Here is a 22,385-nt window from a genome sequence, read left to right on the forward strand (position 1 = left end):
TTGGGTCAGTCGTAGTGCAGCTCACTGAGGAATTTTTAATCCAGCTTCCAAACTTGATGCAGATAAAAACTCTTTTAAATTCTTGTGGATTTGGAGTATCTCTGCATTTACTGATATCCAGTTCTTGGCAGATAAAAAGCTTGCATGAGGATGCTGCAATTTAATCACAAATACACATGCATGATTGGGACCATCAAACAACATTTATGCACATACTTATCTCTTAAAAGCATCTATAAAAAACTCACACACCTCTTAAATTAATAATGTTTATTTCCATTAAACCAAGACAAATTTTCAAAATTAATACAAGATAAAAAATCAAGGTGATTGGCATGAGGAAAAAAGACTGCACATCAAGTATATTATCTGTATATGCTCAAGAAAAAATTTGGGTTAATCAATACTGGCACTTCCCCACAGAACAAAAGCAGCAGAATTTTCCATTCTCTTCTAGTCAGTAGTTCTATGAAAACTAAACACACACATGCAGCCTGCAACTTTCACAGCCAGGTTTACACCATGGGAATTTGGAACAACCCTCTATCAGAAGTCACAAAATTGTAGCAAAACACTTTTTCTACTGCATTTTTTGCACCTGATGGGTTTTATAATACTTTCAACAAACAATCAGTTTTCCAACATTGACTACAAGTGCTTCAAACTTCATTAGTACTTGCCTGAGGCATTTACAAAACCTTATTTATTTGATACAGATTAAAGCACTCCTGCAAAGCTACAGCGCTCCTGCCCGAAATCAAAGCCACTGAAATCCAATTTTGCTTGTTGGATTCACTGGGCTCCCAACTTACTACAGCATTGGACAAGACACACAAATAACACTGATTTTTAATTGTTTCAATAAAAATCTTCCACCTTGACAGCAGTATTTTCAAGTATTGCTATCCTAGTCTTCTAACACCTACCAAAAATCGTCAAGAAACAAGACAAACAAAAGAAAACCCAAATGGAGAGAAGAGAATTTAAACCAAAACTCCCTCTCCTTACCCCACCCTGCCCTCCCACCCAGGAACTTGCTGACTTAATTCCAAACTCACAATTTATTGTACAGCCAGGAGTTGGAATAAGCTTTCCCTGAGCTCTCTTTCTACCTGTTTCAAAAAGTCAGAACGTGTTTCCTTGAATTCAGCCATCATTGTTATTATTATTAATATTATTGCCATTTCCTTTGCTAATATGCAACATGTTTTCTAGGCAAGTAATTTCATTTTGGTAGCCCTGGATTTGTATTCTATTGCTCCAAATACAGAACTTGAAAGTGCATCTGACTTCTAAACAGCATTAAACGAGGCAGGTTTCAGGGAGTAACTAGACCCAAAAGATCTACGTGCACAAGCCTTTGTAATGACACATCTCTGTTGAAAGATGCAGAACTCATAACAGATCTGCTCAGAAATTCAGTGGCATAGCATCAGTTAGAGATGGAACTGCTTTGCATCACAAGGTTTGGGTTTTAGGAGGGAAAAAAGCACTGTCCTGTGCAGGAGGGGTCAGGAATGGGGATGGGTACAGATGTCATGTACAAGAACAGCCAGTGGTTCACATGCAGGATGCAATGCTGCACCCTCACAGCACTGAGAGCATCTCTGGAGGTCTAGTCCCTACCTGCTACCCACCTTCAGAGGAGTGGGAGTTGAGTGATGTACACAAAGAAGCCTCAGAACTGCATGAAAATTTTGCTTAAACTAGTCTAAGCCACAGGTATTGTCATGGACTTCCAATGCAAATCCCCAGAAGACTGACCTAAAATGTACCATCAAATACAACACAATATAAATACACGAGGAGACTTGGGTTAGTGCTGCTGACTGCATTCAGAGTTCAGTAGTCTTGCTTTTTCCTTTTCAGTATTTCTAGCATACCAAAAGGCATATTTGTGTCTTCCCCCATAAATAAAGTTAGTCTAATAATTTAATTTTGTAGATTTAGAAAATATTTTTCTATGCAACTTAACGCAATAGCCTAAAAAAAAGCAATTCAATTTAACTTTAAGAAATAGTATATTTACAATTAAAATAAGTGCAGACCTTATTGGGTTTGCATTCATTTATAGCACAAAATAATTTACAAGGCTTAAAGTAATAAATAAGTCACTGGAAAGCTTTCAGAGATGTGCATTCTCCATATGTCAGAGTGCAGTGCAGTTTCAGGAAGCAATCAGGAGCTCTGGCTCAAGTGTGTCCATGACTCCTTATGTTGGACGGCCTTGACCAAAACGTGCTTTTGACCTGGGTTAAAAACACATGAGAAACAATTTCATTATCAATGTAGGGTTTTGTACATCATTAATGCAGGTTTTTCATGTGTGGGAGGGTTTTTTTTTGTTTTGTTCTACAAGGTAGACAAAGAACAGGCTAGAAGTATTGGCTAACACTTTTCTGGTTTTCTGTAATTTCACAAAAAGAAAATTATTTTAGAGCTGCAGTGAACCTCCCCCCATCATGGCTCCAAGAGTTTCACTCTCCCAGCTCCACTGGGAGACAAAGGGAAGCTGCCCCACCCCATATAGCTTAACCTGGTGGAAGCTGATCTATAAGAAGTATTTGAAATGAGGCATGTTTTTCTTTAAAATCTCACACCCCCAAAATCCACGAGTTTTTCTTGCTTTTATTTTAAAATCTTACCTGGGATTCTTCTCAGCATTGCTTTGTCGTGCACTGACCTGTGCTGAGGCTTTTATCTGAGCTTCAAGTCTAGAATAAATGCCTCCTGCATACTGCAATCCAGAAAAAAATAATCCAGTTTTGACATGATTTCAATATAATCAGTGAATTTCCATAAAAATCACTAATATTCACCACAACCTATGGCATACTTTTGTCCATTATCACAAACCAGTACTGATTTTTTTAAACCCATTCTATTTTCCATGAGCAGCTTTTAAAAGCAGTGAACTTGAAATATTATTTTAAACTCTAATCCTCAAAAAAAAATCATGCTTGGAACAAAATGAAGATTGATAAAATTCCTTCTTTAGATTAAGTATTTCATAGGTGTTTTAATTTTTGTTTAATACTTTTGTTAACCAAGGCTCACTTCAACTCTGCAAACACTACATTTTGCCAGAACAAATCTTACTTCTTTGTTGTCTTTGGACTTGACTCGATCAAGGTCTCCCAGTCTCATTTTTATTAAGTGCCCTGTGATCTCAGACATTCTTCTCTGATCTGTCAGAAATAAGAAAGGATATTTAGAACAAAGGTTTTCACTGCTACTGAGGAGGATTAGATACAGACACAGATTTTAGTGATACTGGATTTGTAATTTTTTTTTTTTAGTTCATACAAAGATCTTGAACAATCAAGATCCTAAATCCTGATGTAGCCTCAGCAGCCTTGGCACATACCAGAATCAGCCTGAGGCACTTACACTGAGATCAAAATCTCAGGAAATGGTTTTGAGGCAGAGGTTTTTAAAACAGCAAAATCACACAAAAGTCTCAAGAGAGATTAAAAAAGGGCAAAACAAATTAATCTAATTCTGAATATTTTTAGAGAGAGAGAGACACACTGGGAAAGATGGAAGTGGATGTTTCTCTATTTTTCTGCACTGACAACAAATGCCACAGGGATGCAGGAAAAAATATCTGCAAGCTTTTATAATCATGAGATGACACAACTCTAATCTCTGTAGGTTCTGTGCTGACATTCCAAATAAAGCCCAAAAATCACACAAACACACCAAATCCCACTGCTCTATCTGAGATTAAATTCACCCTACAGGGGTGTAACTAAGCTAAAATTTAAGAAAATTAGCTGGATCATTTTCTTTGCATAATAACTTTATGAAAGCTGAAGTCATGCAGGAACAGACCATCTTCTCTTTGAGCATCTTGGTTGAATCTCAGAGACCTGGAGGCATCCCATTTGTTCTGCTGCATGCTCACACTGCAAGACAAAGGTGCACAAACCCTCTTATCAGGAACAGCTTAAAAGAGGCAGATATTAAAACTAAAATCTGTTCTCAAGGGTTTTGGAAATGACTTACATGAACGGAGAAGCATCTCGGGAACTTGACTGTTGAAGAAAAAAAGAACAAACTGCATTTAATGTGGTTTTCTAAGGTCAAGTCCAAAACTTAGAGAAAATTCCTCTTTATTTGAGCCAGCCAGAGAGCCTGGATTCACAGCTGTGATTTTACCTTATCAGATGGCTTCTCCTTTTTCTGAACACTAGGTGAAGAAACCATTTTCTTTGGGTGCCTGTAGGATTTCTTTAATTTCTCCTTTCTCCCTGCTAATGGAAGAAATAGCTAGTCATATCCTCAGATACTTGGAATTTCTCAACTACAGAGCTATTGAATTGTTTTCCCCCTCTATTTCTTTACAAATAGTGGAAATCAGACTAGTTTTCCTTTTATTAGTGTTGCAGGGATACTAACACACATTACTCAAATGCTTTTCTATAAGAAATACACAGAAACTCAAATATGTATTTAAAATGCAGAGTGATTACACAAAACAAACCAAATTTTTTACATTTAAAAATAAGCACACGTACCAGCTACATTTTTGAACATATTAATTCAATGACTAAATTCTGAGCAATATCAGATCAAACAACTTTAAATTTAAATTACAAAAATTTTCTTTCAAAATGTATGTATTTTTTAAAACTGGTACAATTCCAATTGCCCTTTGAGTAAAGATAAAAAGGACAAAGAACTGCCTCTCTTCCAATTAATCATTAGTAGGGGGAAAAGGAGAAGTTGCTTTTAGGCTTTCCATGTTCCTAAAACTCATGATTATGTTAAAAAAATGAATAAAAGTCTTTTTGGATCATATAAAGCTTAGCTTCAATGCAGACAGTTTTAGCTACATTAACCAGTCATTCCTCTATGCAATCAAAAGACAAATATGCTTTTTTTTTTTTTGCAATTAAAAGCAGTCATGTAATTGCTGCCTTTTCTTCCAACATTTATTACATGAAATTTCATTAATTTGAGAGTTTCCTGCAAAATAAGTGCTTGATAATTCCAGGGACTTCTCAGATATGAATAGCTGCAGCTTTTCATGTTTGCCAGTGATTCTCGATGGCACTGAGCAGTGGGATAATTTGTACATAACCACAGGAAAAAAACTAGGCATTAAATTTAAGTAACTTTGGCTTTTGTTTTTGAAGCACCCAATATTCAAAATCTGCTTACAGAGGACTTGTGATGCCTCAAACCCCTGATAACTCCAGAAAGGAGGACTGTAAAGACTTGATGTACCTGGTTTCTTGCACACTTCTTCTTCATCCCCCACTTCATCCTCAGTGACCTCTGAGCCCGTGGTGTACTCCTCCTCTTCAGATAACAGCGATTGCTGCTTCTAACCAACACCAGGACAAGACTGAGATTAAAAGTGAGCCAGGGTTTCTATTAAATGATATAGTAAATCTGTCTTGCCAGCACAGTTCCCTATCTCAGTGATTAAAGAGTGAATAATTCCTAACAGATCAGCAAAGAATTATGGAAATGTTCAGTAATTTGATGTTTACATTGTCTGAATATATACATATATCTAAATTAAGTGATGATAAGTGCCTAGTAATGAGAAATGATGAAGCTTAACAATGAAGCTATGAAGCACCTCAGACCAGCCAAGAGAGACAGACACTCAAAAGCCTGGATTTTGATTTATGTTTCTGTCAGCCTAAAAAATTATTAATAACTGATGCATGCAGTGTTAGTCTGGCTTGTTGCCATTTATAAAAACATTCAAAGAAGTTTCTCATTTCTAAAGTAGTACTTCACACATACCATACTTTCTTGTAAAAACTGTTGCTATACTGTAACCTCCAAATTAAATTTAAAAAATACATTTTTTTCTCTTATTTATTAGAAAACAAGACAAAAATCAAAGCTAGTTCTCTGCTAGTACAGAAGACCAAATATTTAAAATTATGAAATATTTTACTAACCAGCTGCAAAGCCCAGCTCTTCAGAGACAAAAACTGTAATCACAAAGAGAGCAACAGGCATCTCAGTTAAAGAACTAATAATAATTAAAATAAAAAAGTGAGAGGAATTCTAAAAAAATAGGAGTGGTATGATACAGTACAGCACTCTACACTGGTAACTCCCAGGCCTCCTCCCATCTTGAACTCTAAATTTTGGAGGAATGACTAAACACAAGCAGGTTGAAAACCACTGATCAATTAAATGCAGTCAATTAATGTTTTAGTGAAAGTAAGCTTAGCATTAAAAATATTTACAACCGATTTTTTGATCGAACATCAATCCACAACAGGAAAGAAGTTATGTACTGAGAAATTTCCAGCAGACATGGGAAAAGTTTTGCCTTTTCACCAACCAGGTATTTTGTACCTATCTTACAGTGTTCAGTCAGTGCTTATTTTTATTAGAAGTTGTCCAAGAACTTCTTCAAAGAATCCTCATTGTTAGAAAAAAGGAAGGGAAAGCATCAGCACTCACAGCATTGATTTCTCCAGTTTTGGGGCCCCATGGTGTATTTGGCTCTACAAGCACATCACATTCAAGGCCTTTGTCATCACCGAGCCCAATACCAGAATCACTTCGAGAGAAATACATAAACCAAAAATAAATCTTTCTATTCCACTGCTTCAGAATCAGTCTCAATTTACTCAACATGTGTCAAGAGAGCAGACAGACCTCCAAGTCAGCCACATGACATTTTGATAGCAATACATTAAAATATCAAGAGAGCAGTGAATGCTTATGGAGGTTCAGTGACTAAAACCCTGCTTGAAAAGCAAAATGAAGAAGTACTTCTTCACTTCCCAATTTCCAAATAATCAACCAAAAATAAGTTACCCTTAGAAAGTCCTATGACTCATTTTGAAATGGGAGAGAACTCAAATATAACAAGCACACGTGTTCACTGTTGAAGGCTAAGTTATTTCAGTAACACAATACAATGTTCTTACCTATTCTCGTCCTTAGTGAAAGGAACAACTATAACATCTCTATGATGCAGCAGATCATTCAAGATCTGAGCAGTTTGAGATGGCAAAGCATCCCCCTCTTCACTTTGAGACGGCAAAGCATCCCCATCTTCCCTTTCTGGAGGTAACTCCACCACATGATCCCTCACTTTGCAGCCCTGCAATACACAGAATATCAAATACTGGAGTTAATGGGAAGAATTGATTTCAGTCAGTATAACAACAAAAATTCAACTTCTGAATGACAATCTTTATTTTGGAAAAAGATCCATTTTCCTAACACACTGTTGCCCACCCCACCGTGTGTTTTGCTCTTTTAAAGGAGAGCTGGGGTACCTTTGGGAGGGTTGTAGGGTCAAACCGAAGAACTCTTTGGTTACAGCAGGGATACACTCCTGTGCCAGTGGAGCCCAGAGCACTTGCTACACCTGGATAAAGAACTGGCTGCGAGTGGTATTGGCAGTGGGAGAATTCAGTGCACAGGAAAGGCTACATGAGCAAAAAGAGAGAGAGATAGAGAGGTGAGATGATCTATGGAAGTGAAAATTGTGCACTGTAAAGAATGTGCACAGAACTTTATTACCACATATTTTCCAAACTGCTGTAATCCCTGCTTCACTCACCCAAAGCCAAAGTGAAATGACCTAACCTGGTTACATCTGGAGCAGGTCAACCAGTTGACAGTCCCCCAGAGCCTCCAGTAAACATCCCGCCAGGATTTCAGTTCCTCGTGAAGGCCAATTAAATACTCATGCACTTCCCAGGTTTTGTCCCTGAAAAAGCAAAACATCAGAGTCTTGACTCTGTTTTGATCCTGCCAACAGAACCACGAGGTGGAGAAAGAGCAGAAAACACACAGGTGAAAAGCCTCCAGTAGTTACAACAGGAGGGATACAATGTGAGACAATGATTACTAAATTCAGAGCATGACTAAAGAGTCTTTGTTTTTTCAGGACATCCTAAACTCGCTCCTAAGAAAGAATTAGAGCTTGATTAATCTCAAGATCCATATACTGCAAATTTACAAGCTAAGATAAACATCTTCTATCTATCTGCAACACAACACTAATTATTTAGCTATAAAATACAGTTTGAAAAGACAAGCCCGTACCTTTTTGATGAAGGTACATACCTAGCAGTTCAAGTATTAAAAAAAATGGATTTTGTTCCTTCCTTGTGATCAAATGAGACAAACCTCTTGAGAATTCAAAAGAGAATATGCAGCTTGCAGTGGGGCATGTTATCTTCAGAAAGAGCAGATAAAATTTCCTCCCAATTTTAAGCCCTGGCCTGAGCTATTTTTCTTAAATGCATGCCTAACCTAGACTAAGCAGCAGTACTTCCAGTTAGAAGTTAGTTCTAGGCACCACTAGAGAACCAATAAATAGAAACTTATTTTTAAATCATTAAAGCTAGAATTGTATTAGCTTCAGAGCCTGAATTCATTAGTGGCCAGCATCACTTCTCAGTAAACATATTCTGTGGAGCAAAGCATCAAAAGTAGCACAAGGCAAATAATTAGAATCTAGATAATCCTCTGAGTAACTTTAAAGCCCTGCACATTTATCTGCTGGGAATTACAGAGCAGCCACATACACTCAGCTTAAGTGAAGTAATACAATTAATTAATTTTATGTGACTAAACACCAATGATCTTAAATTGGTCAGGACAAGGGCACAATATCTGGTTCTATGTAGACGTTAGGCAGAATTTAACTCTACACCTTGGAATAACGGGTGGGAGCTGATATGGAACTGTTTGGGTTGTTCTGAATAAAATGGATCTGATGAGAAAGGTCTCCTGTCATTAATCTTCACCACCCTCCTGAAAAGAGGCATGTGGGGAGGGAGGGAACTGCACTGATCATGGACTGATTTTCATTAACAGGAGAATCCAGCTGTTCACAGCCATGGATCAGGCAGAATTCAGTTCAACGTTTGTGCCAAATGAATCAGGCTTACATACAGAACAGGTCCTGCAAGCTCCTCTGACAAATACTTCAGGAACAGAAAAACAACTGACAAAGTTTATTTATAGCAGACTTTAGGGAGGTTGGGCATTTGATTTGACAGTATGAAGTCAGACTAGAAAATACTCTTTAGCCTTTCTTTGCTGGCATGGTGGGGTCTATCCTTCACTAAAAAACCTTGCAGAAATGCAGCATTGAATTCAATCTGTCATCAACTGCATACATCTTAAAACCATCTGATGAAAGAGTTAGCTGAGTATTTTCAGTTTAAAGCAGTGCAACCCAAAAATAGCCCTCCCACTAAAATCATGGCTGCAGTTTTCCCATTTCCATTCAGCAGCAGCACTGCTGAATGAATTTTAGTAGTACATAATAATCACACCCCCTTGTTTCATTTTTTGCTAGGTAATACAAGAAGTTGAGATGCATCATACACTCTTCACATATCTGTGACTTAATTTTGTAATGTATCTGAGTATGTAGTACTTCTAAAATCACCCAAAATCAGAGTCGAAGAAACATTTTATATAGGTACATATTCACTACCTTATATGAACATAGACAATATTCCCGTGCTGGTCTATGTTGATTTTTCCTGGTACACAAGGAATTCTCCTTTCAGTTTCTTTGGTTAGCAGCTTTTTACATAAACAACACCTAGATAAAAAAGATAAAGAAGGAAAGAAAGCACTGGAGTAAGAGCAGGACTTGTAACACAGGGACTGTCCTTGCTATTGAAGCAGCCATATAAAGAGACCCTACCTGTATAAAGTTGCTGCATTTCCTCTAGAATCTGGATTTTCATACTCTGGGTCAAACAGTCTCTCAATCTTCTTGCAGAAAAGTTTACTATTAATGACAGCAACACAGCTCACCCATTAGAAAAAAAACCTGAAAATTGCTTTATGTATAGTGAGATTAACAATCACATTCTGATAAGCAAAGTCACTCACAGAATCTAGCTTTTAATATAATTTTCCTTTAAATTGTCCTGTTCATCTCATTTTTACACAAGTGTGACAAAATTGATACTTTGATTTTTTTCTTTATTAAAATGCTTGCCAGTATTAACTGCCAGCTTCTGCCTTGACTAAAATACCTTTTATTAGTGAATATTGCTGTGAAATTGCACTTTCTTCTAAAATTAAGCCTTCATCCCTACAGACTAAAATCCTCCCTCACTTACACCTCGCTTGTCTGTCAGTCTGTATTCCAATAATGGGCCCTTATCTTGATACTAAGCTGGGGTCCTGATGTATCAAAGAACATTCCAGCACAACCGTTCAGCCTCCCAGCCATCCTGAGTTCTAAGCCCAAACATCAGAGTTCACAGGATGCTGAGGCCAAGCCATTCTCTACCAATTAGGAGCATGTCATCCCATAAAAGGTTTCTCCAACAAATCCTTGCTCCCATGTGAGAATTAATGAATAATTTCCCCAAAACCATGCTCCTCATGTGGCTTTTCCTTTTGCTCATTTCCTATAAAAGCTTTCTCCTTTTGCTCATAATTTTAACATAAAATTCTGAAGTCACACCATGATATTTTGCATTAAAAAGACATTCCATGAAAATACATATAATATATCATTTCAAACTGCACAGTCTTAGCTGTTATGAAACAAGATCCCAAAGCTGAACACAACTTCAGAAGTTTATTACAGGGCAAAAAAGTTACCTCTTAAATTTGTCTCTTTTGTCCTTCAGCTCTTCCACCTCATTGTGCCTGAAGAGGTCAGCAATGTGTGTAACAAGATTAGCATTGATACAGTTCATGTTACATGGTGTGGCTACAATAGCATTCATATTTTTGTGACAATAATGAATACATTTCTCTACCTAGGAAAAATAGAAATACGAACGTTAAGCAATTCTAGACAAAAACAACTCATACTAATTGCTTCAAGACTTTCATTTTAAGTGTGGTGTTTTGGAAAACTATTTCAGTTCAACTTCAAAATAAAAAGCAAGTCTCAGATTTGCCTAAAGGAGATGCTGAATTAAAAGGACTTAATATATGTCCTCCTCCAAAAATTTCAGTAATCTGCCAATTACTTGTTAAAATAGAACCACAAAACACGAGGATCTCAACTTCATCAGCTGTGCTTTACTGCAGGTCACTCCAATGACAAAACTTTTGACAAACATTTTAATAAAGTCAGCAGCTATTCCTTATATAGAGCTGGAAAATCAGACCCTAAATTGCAGACATATCATTCATGTAAAAAGGATACAAAACAAGCACTCTAGATCACACTATCATATTTAAAAATAACTTACTCTAAGGTTTATTACATTGAGTTCTGCAAATATTGGATTACTGTACTGAAAAGGAAAAGTGTTAAAAATCTCAAAATGTTCTCGTTGCAGCACCTGTTTATGTAACAGCCAAAGCACAACAAACAAGCTGTTAAGACACCTGGTAATTAACTGTGCCCTCATGCCTGAAAATCAATCTTTCTTAATACTTACTAATGAATCCATCTTCAAAAACTCAGAAGAAATAAGGATTGAGATGACATTTGATGGTTCTAGAAGGCAACAGAACAAAGGCAGGGTTCTTCACATGGATTTTTTTTTTGTAATTTCATATCCCTCCCTCTTCATATTTAGCATCTGAGTTAGCTATTATTTTAGCAATCAACTTGCCATTTCATCTTCTAGTATATAGAACCTTTTAACCATCTTAAGAAACAAACTTTTGGTTTACCATTCCAGTGGCCAGAGTACAACTATTACCTGAAAAAATTATTAAAATTGGAAACCTTATTAAAATTGTAAAAGGAGGCTTCACAGGGATACAATGACTAAACAATTGCACAAGATTAACTTCCATCTGTAGCCATCACACCCAGCTGAGATTTCCATCAACATAACCTTTATATGGCAAGTTATAAACAAACCAAGAGAATAAAGTTATATTGTAAAGTGTGGTAGCAAAGGCTCATTAAAAAATTGAAAACTTGCCTCAAAATCCACATAAACTCTTCTACCATTGTATAGGATTGCATTGAAATGGCAGAAAACATTGCAATTGGACCAACAGGGAGCAGAGGAGAAACAAACAAATCAATCATCAGCATTTAAAATCTACCACTCTGTCCTTGGTCAGAAGAGGTCTGAAGAGTCTTAATTAGAAACATCAGACCCCAAAACATATTAGAGCTTTTTGATTGCTTCAACTTTCAGCATGTTTCCTCAAAGCTGTCAGTGCTGGCAAAGCAGAACCATCTGCTGAAATGACCAGAGGATCTCTGTTGTGACACTCGTCTAACAGTCACAAACAGGCTGGGGCTGAATTGCATCAAAACCATCTATCTTCAGTTAGTACAGAACATAATGAACCTAAAAAGAAATAATCTGCTTTTACCTAAAGTGGGCATTTCATTAGCCTCAGACTCCTTGGAGTTCCTTTTGACATATCTTATCAGCCAGTCAAAGATGTGAACATCGCAGTGCACGGAGATGTCCACCTCCTCCCAGCGCTGGGCATCCACGGACAGGTACTCAGCAAAGTATTTCATCTCTGAAATCAACAGGTCTCGAGGACACACAAAATCTTCTTTGAGGTTTTTGGCTTCATCACACACATGGATCACCATATTTGGCCTCCAAAGAAAAAAGCCACAAAGCAAATTAGCAGCCTAAGCCAATTAGGACATCAAATCCCAACGACCTCATCTCCAACTCTGGGTCATGCACTGCCAACACTGATGTCACCAACAGGGTTTTATTAACATCTGTTATAACATTTATCAAATGGCAGTTATTAACTATTAATAGAAACGATTGTTGGATAGGTGGAGACAGATGCATATCCTCTAGAGATAATCAGAGTGATTTAATTAAGGGAGCAGAAATAGAAAATTTCTAGCTCCATTTCCCCAATTTTGTCACCTGTTTGTTATAGGATACTACCTGAATTATATTTGTTCTCCCTTCTTAGTTTTCTTTAAAGAATAACTAGATATAGATGCCTAAATCACTGAGGCACCAAGGACAGAAACAGCAATCTTCATCAGTGGAAATGAAGATTTGGTTTATTGTGTATTAAAAAAATCTCTATTTCTTAAGAAATGCTTGAAGGTAGAATCAGTAAATGCTATCTCTACAGAGAGATGCTTAGGTTCCAAACAAACATTATTCAATGTGTAATTATATAGTGTGGAAAACAGGGATATGTGATGGAATAAAAGCGGCCTGGCTGGCTATCAGAATTCATGGGAAAATTTTTCATTTACAGCTTTCTTTTCCTGCTTTTACATAGAACAAATCTATGTTCAAGAGTATTTTTTAAAGCATAATTGAGTATCAGTCTTGTTTCAGCCCTTTATAAAACCAGGTATGTTTCTCATTCCTGCCACAGCAGTGATCAATCACCCAGAGGAACAGATTTATAAACATCTTACTGCACACAACACATTCTCAAACCAACTCCTTGAATTCCCATAGCAATGGAAGGTTTCCAAATTTCTTACAGAATTCATTAGGCTGTTTCCAGCTGTTTTCTTTCTGGCAGCAGATAAAATTTCAGCAATTTAGACATCTTTCTGTCAATTCTGCAATCCACTAGATAACAAACAAACGAAGCTCTTCTTACCCCTGGGTTTCCTCAGTGCTCTCTCCACTGTTATGTACAGGACCTTTCTCAGATTCTGAAGAACAGCTCCTTGTGGAGGCTGCACTGGGCCTTCCTTCAATGTAAGGGGAAAAGGCTGCATTAGAACCAAAACTCCTGATCCTTTTTTCTTCAGCATCTTGGAAATGCAGCTGAAGTACGGCTGTTATGATGGAGCAATGGCACAGCTAGCAACGAATCTGCTTCCATAAGGGCTGCTAAACAATCCAGATTCCTGCTCTGAGAGCCATGCAAGGCAACTTCACCATTGCTGGGCTGCCCAGACACGTGGCTACAAACCCAGATCACTCCTGGCTCAACACTGAGCACAAGACTCATGGCCTTCAGCACTTCCTTCTGGGAATGTGACCCATTCCTTTAGCTCTTCTGGGCTGCCCTGTGGGATGTGGCTCCTGTGACCCTGCCACATCAAAGCTTCTGCCAGGACATAATTGAGACCAATCTCACTCCTTACCCAACACGTGCCAGCTTTGGAAATGAGCAACTTCCAAAGAGAAGCACAGAAGACTCTTAGGATGTGTTTGTTTTTGCCAAATTTCTCCCACAAGCGGCTTAAACCAGCTGATCATATCAAACAATGTTCAAAGAGAGCAGACAGGAAATCTGCCTGGTCCTAGAGTTACATTACTGAGCTTGTTCCAGGAATAAAAGACAGATGCACTTCAAATAGCTGACCTTCTCAAAGGGGCTACAAGCAGTGGAAAGTGCACACAACAACCTTGTGAAGTTCAGGAATTCAGTCACCAAATCCACTGAGTTCTGGATCAAGGGTTAAAACAATGAATGTCTTTTCCAGCTGTGAATGGATTACTGCAATGTGAAACCAATGATCTTGCTTAAAAGTCATAAGGGATCATTATCTTTTTAAAACAATGGAACGGCATATATCTGTGTTCCACTGACAACTCATAGGGTGGTGATTTTCCATGATTATGCCATTCTCTCAGATTTCTGGGAGTTCCAGAAACACCATCTCCCTCTTGAGCAATGTAAGAGGCTGAAGAAGATTACAGAGACAGACCTCTTCATCTAATGGCTGAACAACTACAGCAGACTGACAGCAAAAATTATATGGTTCAGAACACAGCAGTTGGGCCCTTCAGGAAAGCAAAATTCCTACACCAGAGGCAGAAGAAACAAAACTTTCTCCAAAAGGGGCAGTCAAAGCTAAGACTTAGCAGGGCCTTAATAGAGGGAGCACAGTTAGCAGAAGGGGAAGATTCACTCTCAATAAATCCTTGGAAAGGGCTGCTCCAGCCACAGGTGAAGGTGAGGTGGGAGCCCTGGGTTGGAATCAAAGGTGTGAGTTTTAAAAGAAGGGACTGTGGAAATACATGGTATGAGAGAATTCTGTCTGCAAATGTATTAACAAGTTCATGTGAAGGGATTTATTGAAGGCAATAATGCTGACAAGAATGTGCAACACAGCCAAATTAATGGGGACATCTGAACCTCACCATACATTTCTTCATTTCTTTTTCTCCTCCCCTCCAAAGCTTACAGATGGATTAACTTTTGAAACCTTGTAACAAAGACTTGGTAAAAGGCTATCCTCTGTGCTTGTTTACTGTTATGACATGTAATTAGAGGGACCTACCAGCAGTTTGCTTTATAATTAGCAATTTATAATTAAATGAGTTTTTATAACTCAGCCAAAACCAGAATCCAGCTGACAATGAGTATGATCTGATCTGGTTTTTCTTGCTGTTACTCATGACGACAAACAAATGCAAACAGGCCCAAAATTCTTGGTCCTAACAATAAGCTAATGTGAATAAATCCACTAGGAAGCAATTAATTAAGCAAAAAACATTTAGAAATAGGATTGTCTCAAATCCCCAATTCTGAAATGTAGAAGTGCCTCATAAATACTAAGAAGGTGAGTTCACCCAAGCCTGCAAGAAAAATAAAGATTAATTACCCTAATTTCATATCAACAAATTACAATCAAACAGGGCAAATGATTTATCCAAAGTCACAAAGAAGAATATCAGACTAGGATCTTGTTGAAGGAAACATTACATTAGTGGACTTAACTGCATTAATACTCATTACATGTATTCCACTGTTAAAAAGAAAACATGCACTAATTGTCTAAGGAGTTCCAGAAGCAGAGTTAGCTCGTTAACTGCCCACTGGGAAGCTGCTAATCCTGTAAACAGGGACCTGCATTTATCCCACATCAGGCATGCAACCACGTAATTGAAAGCTGATGGGAAGCACTTGCAGTCTTGACACTCCATATACAGTTTGCCAATATCACCCCTCGATTAGAGTTATTAAAAACACTTTCTACAAAGTTCAAGCAGCTGTTTTTCTGCTGCAAAGAAGACAGTGAAAGCTGCAGTGAAGGACATTTTAACAGAAGACGTAGTTTAAATGCCTCACTGTCGTCTTAATTTTTAATACAAATTATTTATTCATCACTGAGGCAAATTTCTCATGCAAATACATTTACCAAGTTCTAAAGTCACTGGAATGTCTCTGTACTGAAAATCAGAGAATAACACACATTTAATTTCAACTTCTAACAGAAGTAGCACTAAAGGAATTCTTAACAATATTTAATTGTGCTATAATTGAATTTACAACTATTGGGTTTGGTCCTCTTCTGCCCAATAATTACAGGGACACATAATTGACTAAGACACATTTAATGTCTGCTTAAGATTGTCTTGAAGCAAGAATTAGCTCCATTTTGCTCCTACTCCTCTGTACCCATCCATGGCACACACACAGGGCTTGTGGCTGGGAGAGGAAGCCCTCGATGGATCACCTCCTCAGCTCCCTGCAGCTTTTCTTCACAATACTCTCCAGTTATTTTAACGATGCTGCTTAACGTGAGTTAAAATGGCTGTAGGGTTAAGAGCACACCACCAAAAATCCTAAACAGAATTCAGCAGAAGGGTTTATGCCTCTTGGAAGGACAAGCTACCAAAAACACCCAAGCAAACATTGATTCACAAACTAAACTAAAGGCAAGTGCTTTGTTGTATGCGTTACACTCATACTTAACTCTCCAAAGACGAACGACTATTATTCCTGGGTGGAATTAACCCCTCAGGACAGAAGCATGCACACAGTGATTATCAAAGCCAATATAGTTCAGAATGACTAAAAACATACCAGTTATGGTAATGGAATCCTGCCCAATAGCAGGCTCCTCAAACTCTGTCTGTGTATGGAGCAAGGAGGATTTGATGTACGTAGCTAAAGTTTCCACAGGACTCCCACCAGCAGCCATCAGGGGATTATATTGGTTGTCAACAGGTGAACTTCCACTGCTTTTTAGTTCATCAAACCTTTTTGCACACTGTCACAAGATTAAATGATAGGACAATGAAGCAGTAGCTTTCAGCACATTTTTAATAACCTGTGATTTGAGATGGATACTGTATTTGCACAGTTTTGCATGTGAACAGTTACTGATATCAAACTCATAAATGCTTCCTATGTAGTTAGTGGTATCAGTATATAAACACACAGTAAATAAAAGCTACCATAATTAAATACTCTAACAGAAAGAGAAAAAATGAAGTAGAACCTGTTTCAGCTTTCATTTCCTTAAACCCTATGATTTTAAGCCCAGTTTTCAAAGAGAAAAATTATGGGGAGAGTTTGAATTCTCATTTTGTAACTAGTTCTTTTACCATAAACATGGTCAAATGTTATTAAGAGTGGCTATAAAAATTGATTCACAATTATTATTCTTTTACTTTATGACTTCCATTCCAGTGTGGACAACAGGGACTGCTGCTTTCCACTGTGACTCTATAAACTTTCCATCCCCTGTTTTTGATGAATTACAAAGTCTTTCCATCCTGTTAATTATAGGTTTGGCTCAGCAAAGTCCTACACAGAGGTAACTTGCACATACAAATAAATCCACTTAATTCTCCAGGTGCTCCTTCTGTGACACAGGTGTTGGGCTCCATCAGCAGCTGTTTTTATTTATTTATTTTGGGTTAACAGACATTTCTCCATGCCAGTGCCCCTTTGGGCCAGGGGCACACAGGGACATCCTTCTGATAGTCACTGTGTCCCAAATTTGTGATGCCAGTCACATACATACAAGAGATTAATAAAGGGATATCTGTGCTTTTATGCAACTGCCTTAAACAGGGACTCCACATATTTAGTTCTTCAAAATCAGACATGTACTAATCAGTCCTAGGAATTAACATGAGAAGGCTCACTGATATTGTTGTTTTATTTGCTTAACGTGCCCAGTGCTGCCTGCACATTGAAAGGTGAACAGCAGAGATGTCCCCAAGCACTTGAAAGGCAGTAACATTCCACAGAAGCTTCTACACCCAACCCTTCATTTTTATGCTTGAAATACAAGGTTACAGCAACACCCAATAGCCCTGCTATAAATGTGAGCTGACACACTTGACTAGGGTTTGCAAGAAAGTCAAGACCACTGGCTTGTTTTCTTTCAGCTTTGCTGAATCACAAGGGCAAAAGACATTTCTTAGCTTACACCCTCTCAGAAATTAAAAAGTCAGAATTATTATTATTATTAAAAAAAGAGTGTTTCACCTGGAAATTCAGCAATCCAGAAAGAAGTAAGCAGACAGAGGTTGTTCCAACTCTACTCCAACCAAAGAAAGAAAAATCCACATCTTGTAGGATCAAAAAAAGGAGCAACTGCACTCTTTACCTAATAGAGTCCTGTAACCCCTCCTTGTTTAGAGTTGTAACAAGCATACAGTTATTAGGTTTCCTAGTAAGGATACTACAACCTGGACGAGGTTAGTGACTATTGGCATCCTTCTCATCCAAGTCTTAGCTATGGAGTTTGGAATGCAGCAGCACAGCTACCTTTTGCTTTTTACTTTTTAATTTATTCTTTCCCGTAATTTTTGTTCTTTTTCTGTAGGAGTTCTAAGGAAATACAATGCAGAATGTATTTCTCAATTTCAGTGCTCAGGTTCTGTAGAAATAAAATACCCCCCCCCCCCCCCCCATCTCTTTTCAATCTACTGCACATTTAACATTTTCAATTAGGTGCAAGTTACTTTAGGAAAAAAAAAAAAACCAAAAACCAAACCCTTAACTTCAGTTTCCCTCCCTCCCCCCCAGACATGCTGCATTCTCCATAAAGCATTACTTAAAGCATCCAAGTTCTTTTACTAGTGAACTCACTTCTTTGGATGTATATCCTGGAACCAGCCTTGCCACACTGTCCCAGTCGATAGGCTGAGGAACACCAATGAGGGAACACAGGATCATATCCAAAACCATTTGGTTGTTGTCATAGGGGAAGTTATTGTTTTCTGACAATCCACGACTCATCTTTGGCTACTTAAGCCTAGAAGAGAAACAGTTGTTAACAAGTCTCACTGCATAATTTACTAAAGCTTGATCTACTTTACCTGCAGCACTGCATAAATTGCTGGGGGAAGTGTTTACCACAGCATTAGAGTCAAGTACTGAGGCTTTTTGGACAAAATTTACATATTCTCAAAACCCTGAGGGAGAAGCAGATGTGCAAAACACACCAAACCCAACACAACAGCAGCAAGTATTTATCCACCATCCCTCTGAGCTGCCTCTTTCCAGAGGGGAAATCACACCTCTGAGGCCTCTAATACAAGAGAAAGGCTTCCAAAAATCTCAGAAAAAAACAGCCTAAGTTACAGAAGGGCATTTTAATTTAAATTTACATTCAAATACAGTTGTCTGTTCCCACAAACCTTCTACTCTCAGCTTTGCTCTCCTCTTGCTCTGCCCATGTGCTCAGCACATCTGAGTGCCATTATTTAGAAGCCAAGCCAGTTTATTTAGAAGCCAATACCAATTTAAGGGCCATCAACACCTCGGAGCCAGGAGACAACACCTGAATTTCCTTCAGTTCTCATCCTGAACACCTGACATTCCCAACTCCTTACTAGCCAGGATGAGCCGTTCCAAAAAACTCTTATTCCTCAGCTTCAAGCTCAACACCAGAACAAAGCATATAAGGACAGCAGGAAACACTTTATAAAAGCAGGATTATATTTAGTTATTTTTCTTTATCCGAATGGATTTTATGTATAGCACCAGGGAACAGAGTAAAAGTTCAAACTACTGATTTAGTTTATGCTGGGAAAGAACTGCAAGCATTAATTAAGAGTTTCATGTTCAAGTACCGCATGGCCAAAGAGCTCAGGAGGGACTTAACAGCACTTAAAAACAGAACTTAAAAGCTACACACAAAGTTTTGACTTATAAAGCTAGAATTATAGAGAAATTGAGAGAAAATACACCGGGATAGCATCTGATAACTTGTTACTAAAAGCAAACTACACACAGATGTTTCTTTTGCATCAGCCTCTTTATAAAAGAAAAGATACTTAAAATACACAAAATAGCCCTGATTTTTTTCTCCCTCTAGAAGCTGCTCCAGCCCTTTTTCCTGCTTGTTTTGTTGGTAGAAACAGAAATCACAGCAGCAGGTAACCATAAGCTTTCATCCTCTCAAAAGAGCAGCTGAATTAAATCAGAAGGAAAAAAAACCCAGAACCCACCGAGAGACTTCTTTGGTTTCCCACAGTCATGAGACTTAAAAAGAAGAAAAACAGCCACAAAACAGAAAATAAGTCCTATGGAAAATTTCATACCATTTTAATAATTCTATCTAAGTGAAGTCTGCTGTAAAATATGCCAAATAGCCAGTATTAAAAGAGAAAGGTCCTCACAGATGATAGGAGCCCAAAATTCCAAGTAAAATAGAAGCCAGTAGCAGGTAAAAGTGGATCAACTCCTGAAGTCACTGTGTCCTTATCCCTCACCCTGAGAGCATTTTGAAGCAGTGTCACTGTGGTGGAGACTTGTCCTGCCAGTGTGCAGACAGATGTCTGCAGCAATTACATTTCAGCCCCTGAAACATCTCCCGTTTCTGCTCTTAGGAGGAGAAATAACCGGGCCAGAACAGGTCAGCACCAGTGGCAAACCCCAGGGGTTATGAAACATAGTTTCATACACATGGAGCAGCTGGTTTAAAAATATGTTTGGATGAGATAAGTAAATGATGGAGTATTGTAATCCTCTGGTTTCCCACCATAAAATAGGCTTAATGCAAGTAAAATTACCAGCAATGTCAATATCTCATAAATCACCATTTTGAGGGTTTAGTGCTATGGCATGAGTACACTGGGCAATCAAAGAAAGAAAGGAAGAGAGAGTGAAAACCTTTTTGTTTTTTTGGTTGTTTTTTTTTGCAAAAAACCAGGAGTCTGTAATTTACAGGGAAAAATCCCGAGTGCTTCAGTGGTAACAAGTTTACTGCACATCAACCCTGTGGACCATGAAGCAGCCCGAGCATGAAGGGATGACAGGTGCTCTAAAACGTGATGACACCTTCAGAGAGAATCAAGTCTTTGTCTCTCATACAGGTTTCTTTATTTGCTTATTCTGCAGGTTAAAATAACTGCTCGCTATATGCTTATCACTGAAAAGACAAGTGAAGGAAGACACTTAATTACAGGCATACAGAAGGATTTTTATTTATATTCTGGGAAGAGCATGGGACTCCTCTTGCAGCTTTATATACTGACATTCAATATTTGCCTTTTTGTCCTTTAGGAAACCCTGCTGGAAGACAAGATTCTGGCTCATGCAAGAACTGTCTAAAAGCAACAACATAAACCCTGTAATAAATCATATTCTTAAGAGAAAAAGCAACTTCTACAGATTCTCTCCACTCTGTTACTGCAATGAAAGCTCAGCTTAACCCCTTCCTTAATTATGAAAACCGGAGGAAAAAAAAAAAGTTTCCAAAATTATTTAGCTCTGACCAACTCATTTGAGATGGACAACATAGAAAGATACGTGAGCACAAGAATTCCTATTATAATACTCAGAATTCCAAATCAAGCGGTGCAAAGGATTCCTAAGAGTTAATTCATTACGGAAACACACAATCCAGTTCGACATTTTTTATTATTTAAAGCAAATCGTGAATGTAGAGTGAAGAATTCCCGCCCCCTGCACGCGCACAACCTGAGGGAAGGTGAGGATGGTGGGATGGGCACGAGGTCTCCATCCACAGCCCTGAAACGCAAGGAAGTGATGCTGCAGAATGAGGCGGGGGAGACGAACAACAGCAACTTTGTAGCTTGCCCATGTACCAGAGAACGTTAAAAATTATAAAGCGCTTAAATAAAAAAAAAAAATAAAAACCGGTCTCAGACACCCTACAAGTGCAGCCGCCTCAGAGCGGGGACCCGACGGCCCTGCCGGGCGGTCTCCACCGGGACTCTCCCGGTTTTACCTGGCGGTTCCCAGGCGCGGGGACAGCGGGACGGGACAGGACAGGCAGGGACTCCTCCTCGGGACGTGCCGGGACAGCAGCGGGACGGGGACTCAGCTCCACCGAGGGACGAGCGGGACCGGCAGCCGCCCCGTCCGCACCCGCCGCGCCCTCATCTGCCGGCACCGCCCGGGCCCGCCCTCAGGGGAGGGGCGGGAACGCCGTGAGGGAGGGGGGCGGCCTCCACCAATGGGCGCGGGGCGGGTGATGAGGCCCCGCCCCTCGCGCCGGGCTCAGCCAATGGGGCGGCGCGGAGCACTCCCGCCCCGGGCGCGCGGCGGCCCCGCCTTGCCGCAGTGCAGCGGCGGCGGCAGCGCCCCCTCCCTCCCCGCGCGCGGCGTCCGGTCACCCCGGCAACGCGCCGCCCCGCGTGGCGTCACGGTGACGTCACGGCGCGCATGGCACAAGTGACGCCGCACTGCTTGGTGACGTCACGGCGCCCCCCTCTCTCTCCGCTGCTGCATCCCCAGGGCGCCCGGATCCGCTTTGGGAGCACACCCCACGGCAGTGACTCCGCTTTCCGCCGGCAAAATGCAGCGCGGCACTCCCGCCT

The 22,385-nt window shown here is 39.2% G+C and overlaps 1 protein-coding gene across 1 annotated transcript; it reads right to left on the reverse strand.

The window, feature by feature from the left end:
- Positions 1-255: 255 nt before the first annotated feature.
- SANBR (SANT and BTB domain regulator of CSR) lies at positions 256-21,950 on the reverse strand. The gene is made up of 21 exons (XM_014895100.2): positions 21,794-21,950; positions 18,685-18,850; positions 16,663-16,849; positions 13,498-13,591; positions 12,268-12,506; positions 11,370-11,428; positions 10,576-10,736; positions 9,662-9,748; positions 9,446-9,556; positions 7,579-7,702; positions 7,266-7,418; positions 6,912-7,087; positions 6,439-6,538; positions 5,925-5,957; positions 5,233-5,332; positions 4,162-4,256; positions 4,009-4,037; positions 3,835-3,908; positions 3,100-3,188; positions 2,646-2,737; positions 256-2,249 (listed from the first exon to the last, which is right to left on the reverse strand). Exons 2-21 carry the CDS (start codon positions 18,832-18,834, stop codon positions 2,213-2,215), a joined length of 2,190 nt encoding a protein of 729 aa, XP_014750586.2. The 5' UTR covers positions 18,835-18,850; positions 21,794-21,950; the 3' UTR covers positions 256-2,212.
- Positions 21,951-22,385: the final 435 nt, after the last annotated feature.

The sequence above is a fragment of the Sturnus vulgaris genome, chromosome 3 (assembly GCF_052056855.1).
Source record: "Sturnus vulgaris isolate bStuVul1 chromosome 3, bStuVul1.hap1, whole genome shotgun sequence".
Taxonomy (NCBI): domain Eukaryota; kingdom Metazoa; phylum Chordata; class Aves; order Passeriformes; family Sturnidae; genus Sturnus; species Sturnus vulgaris.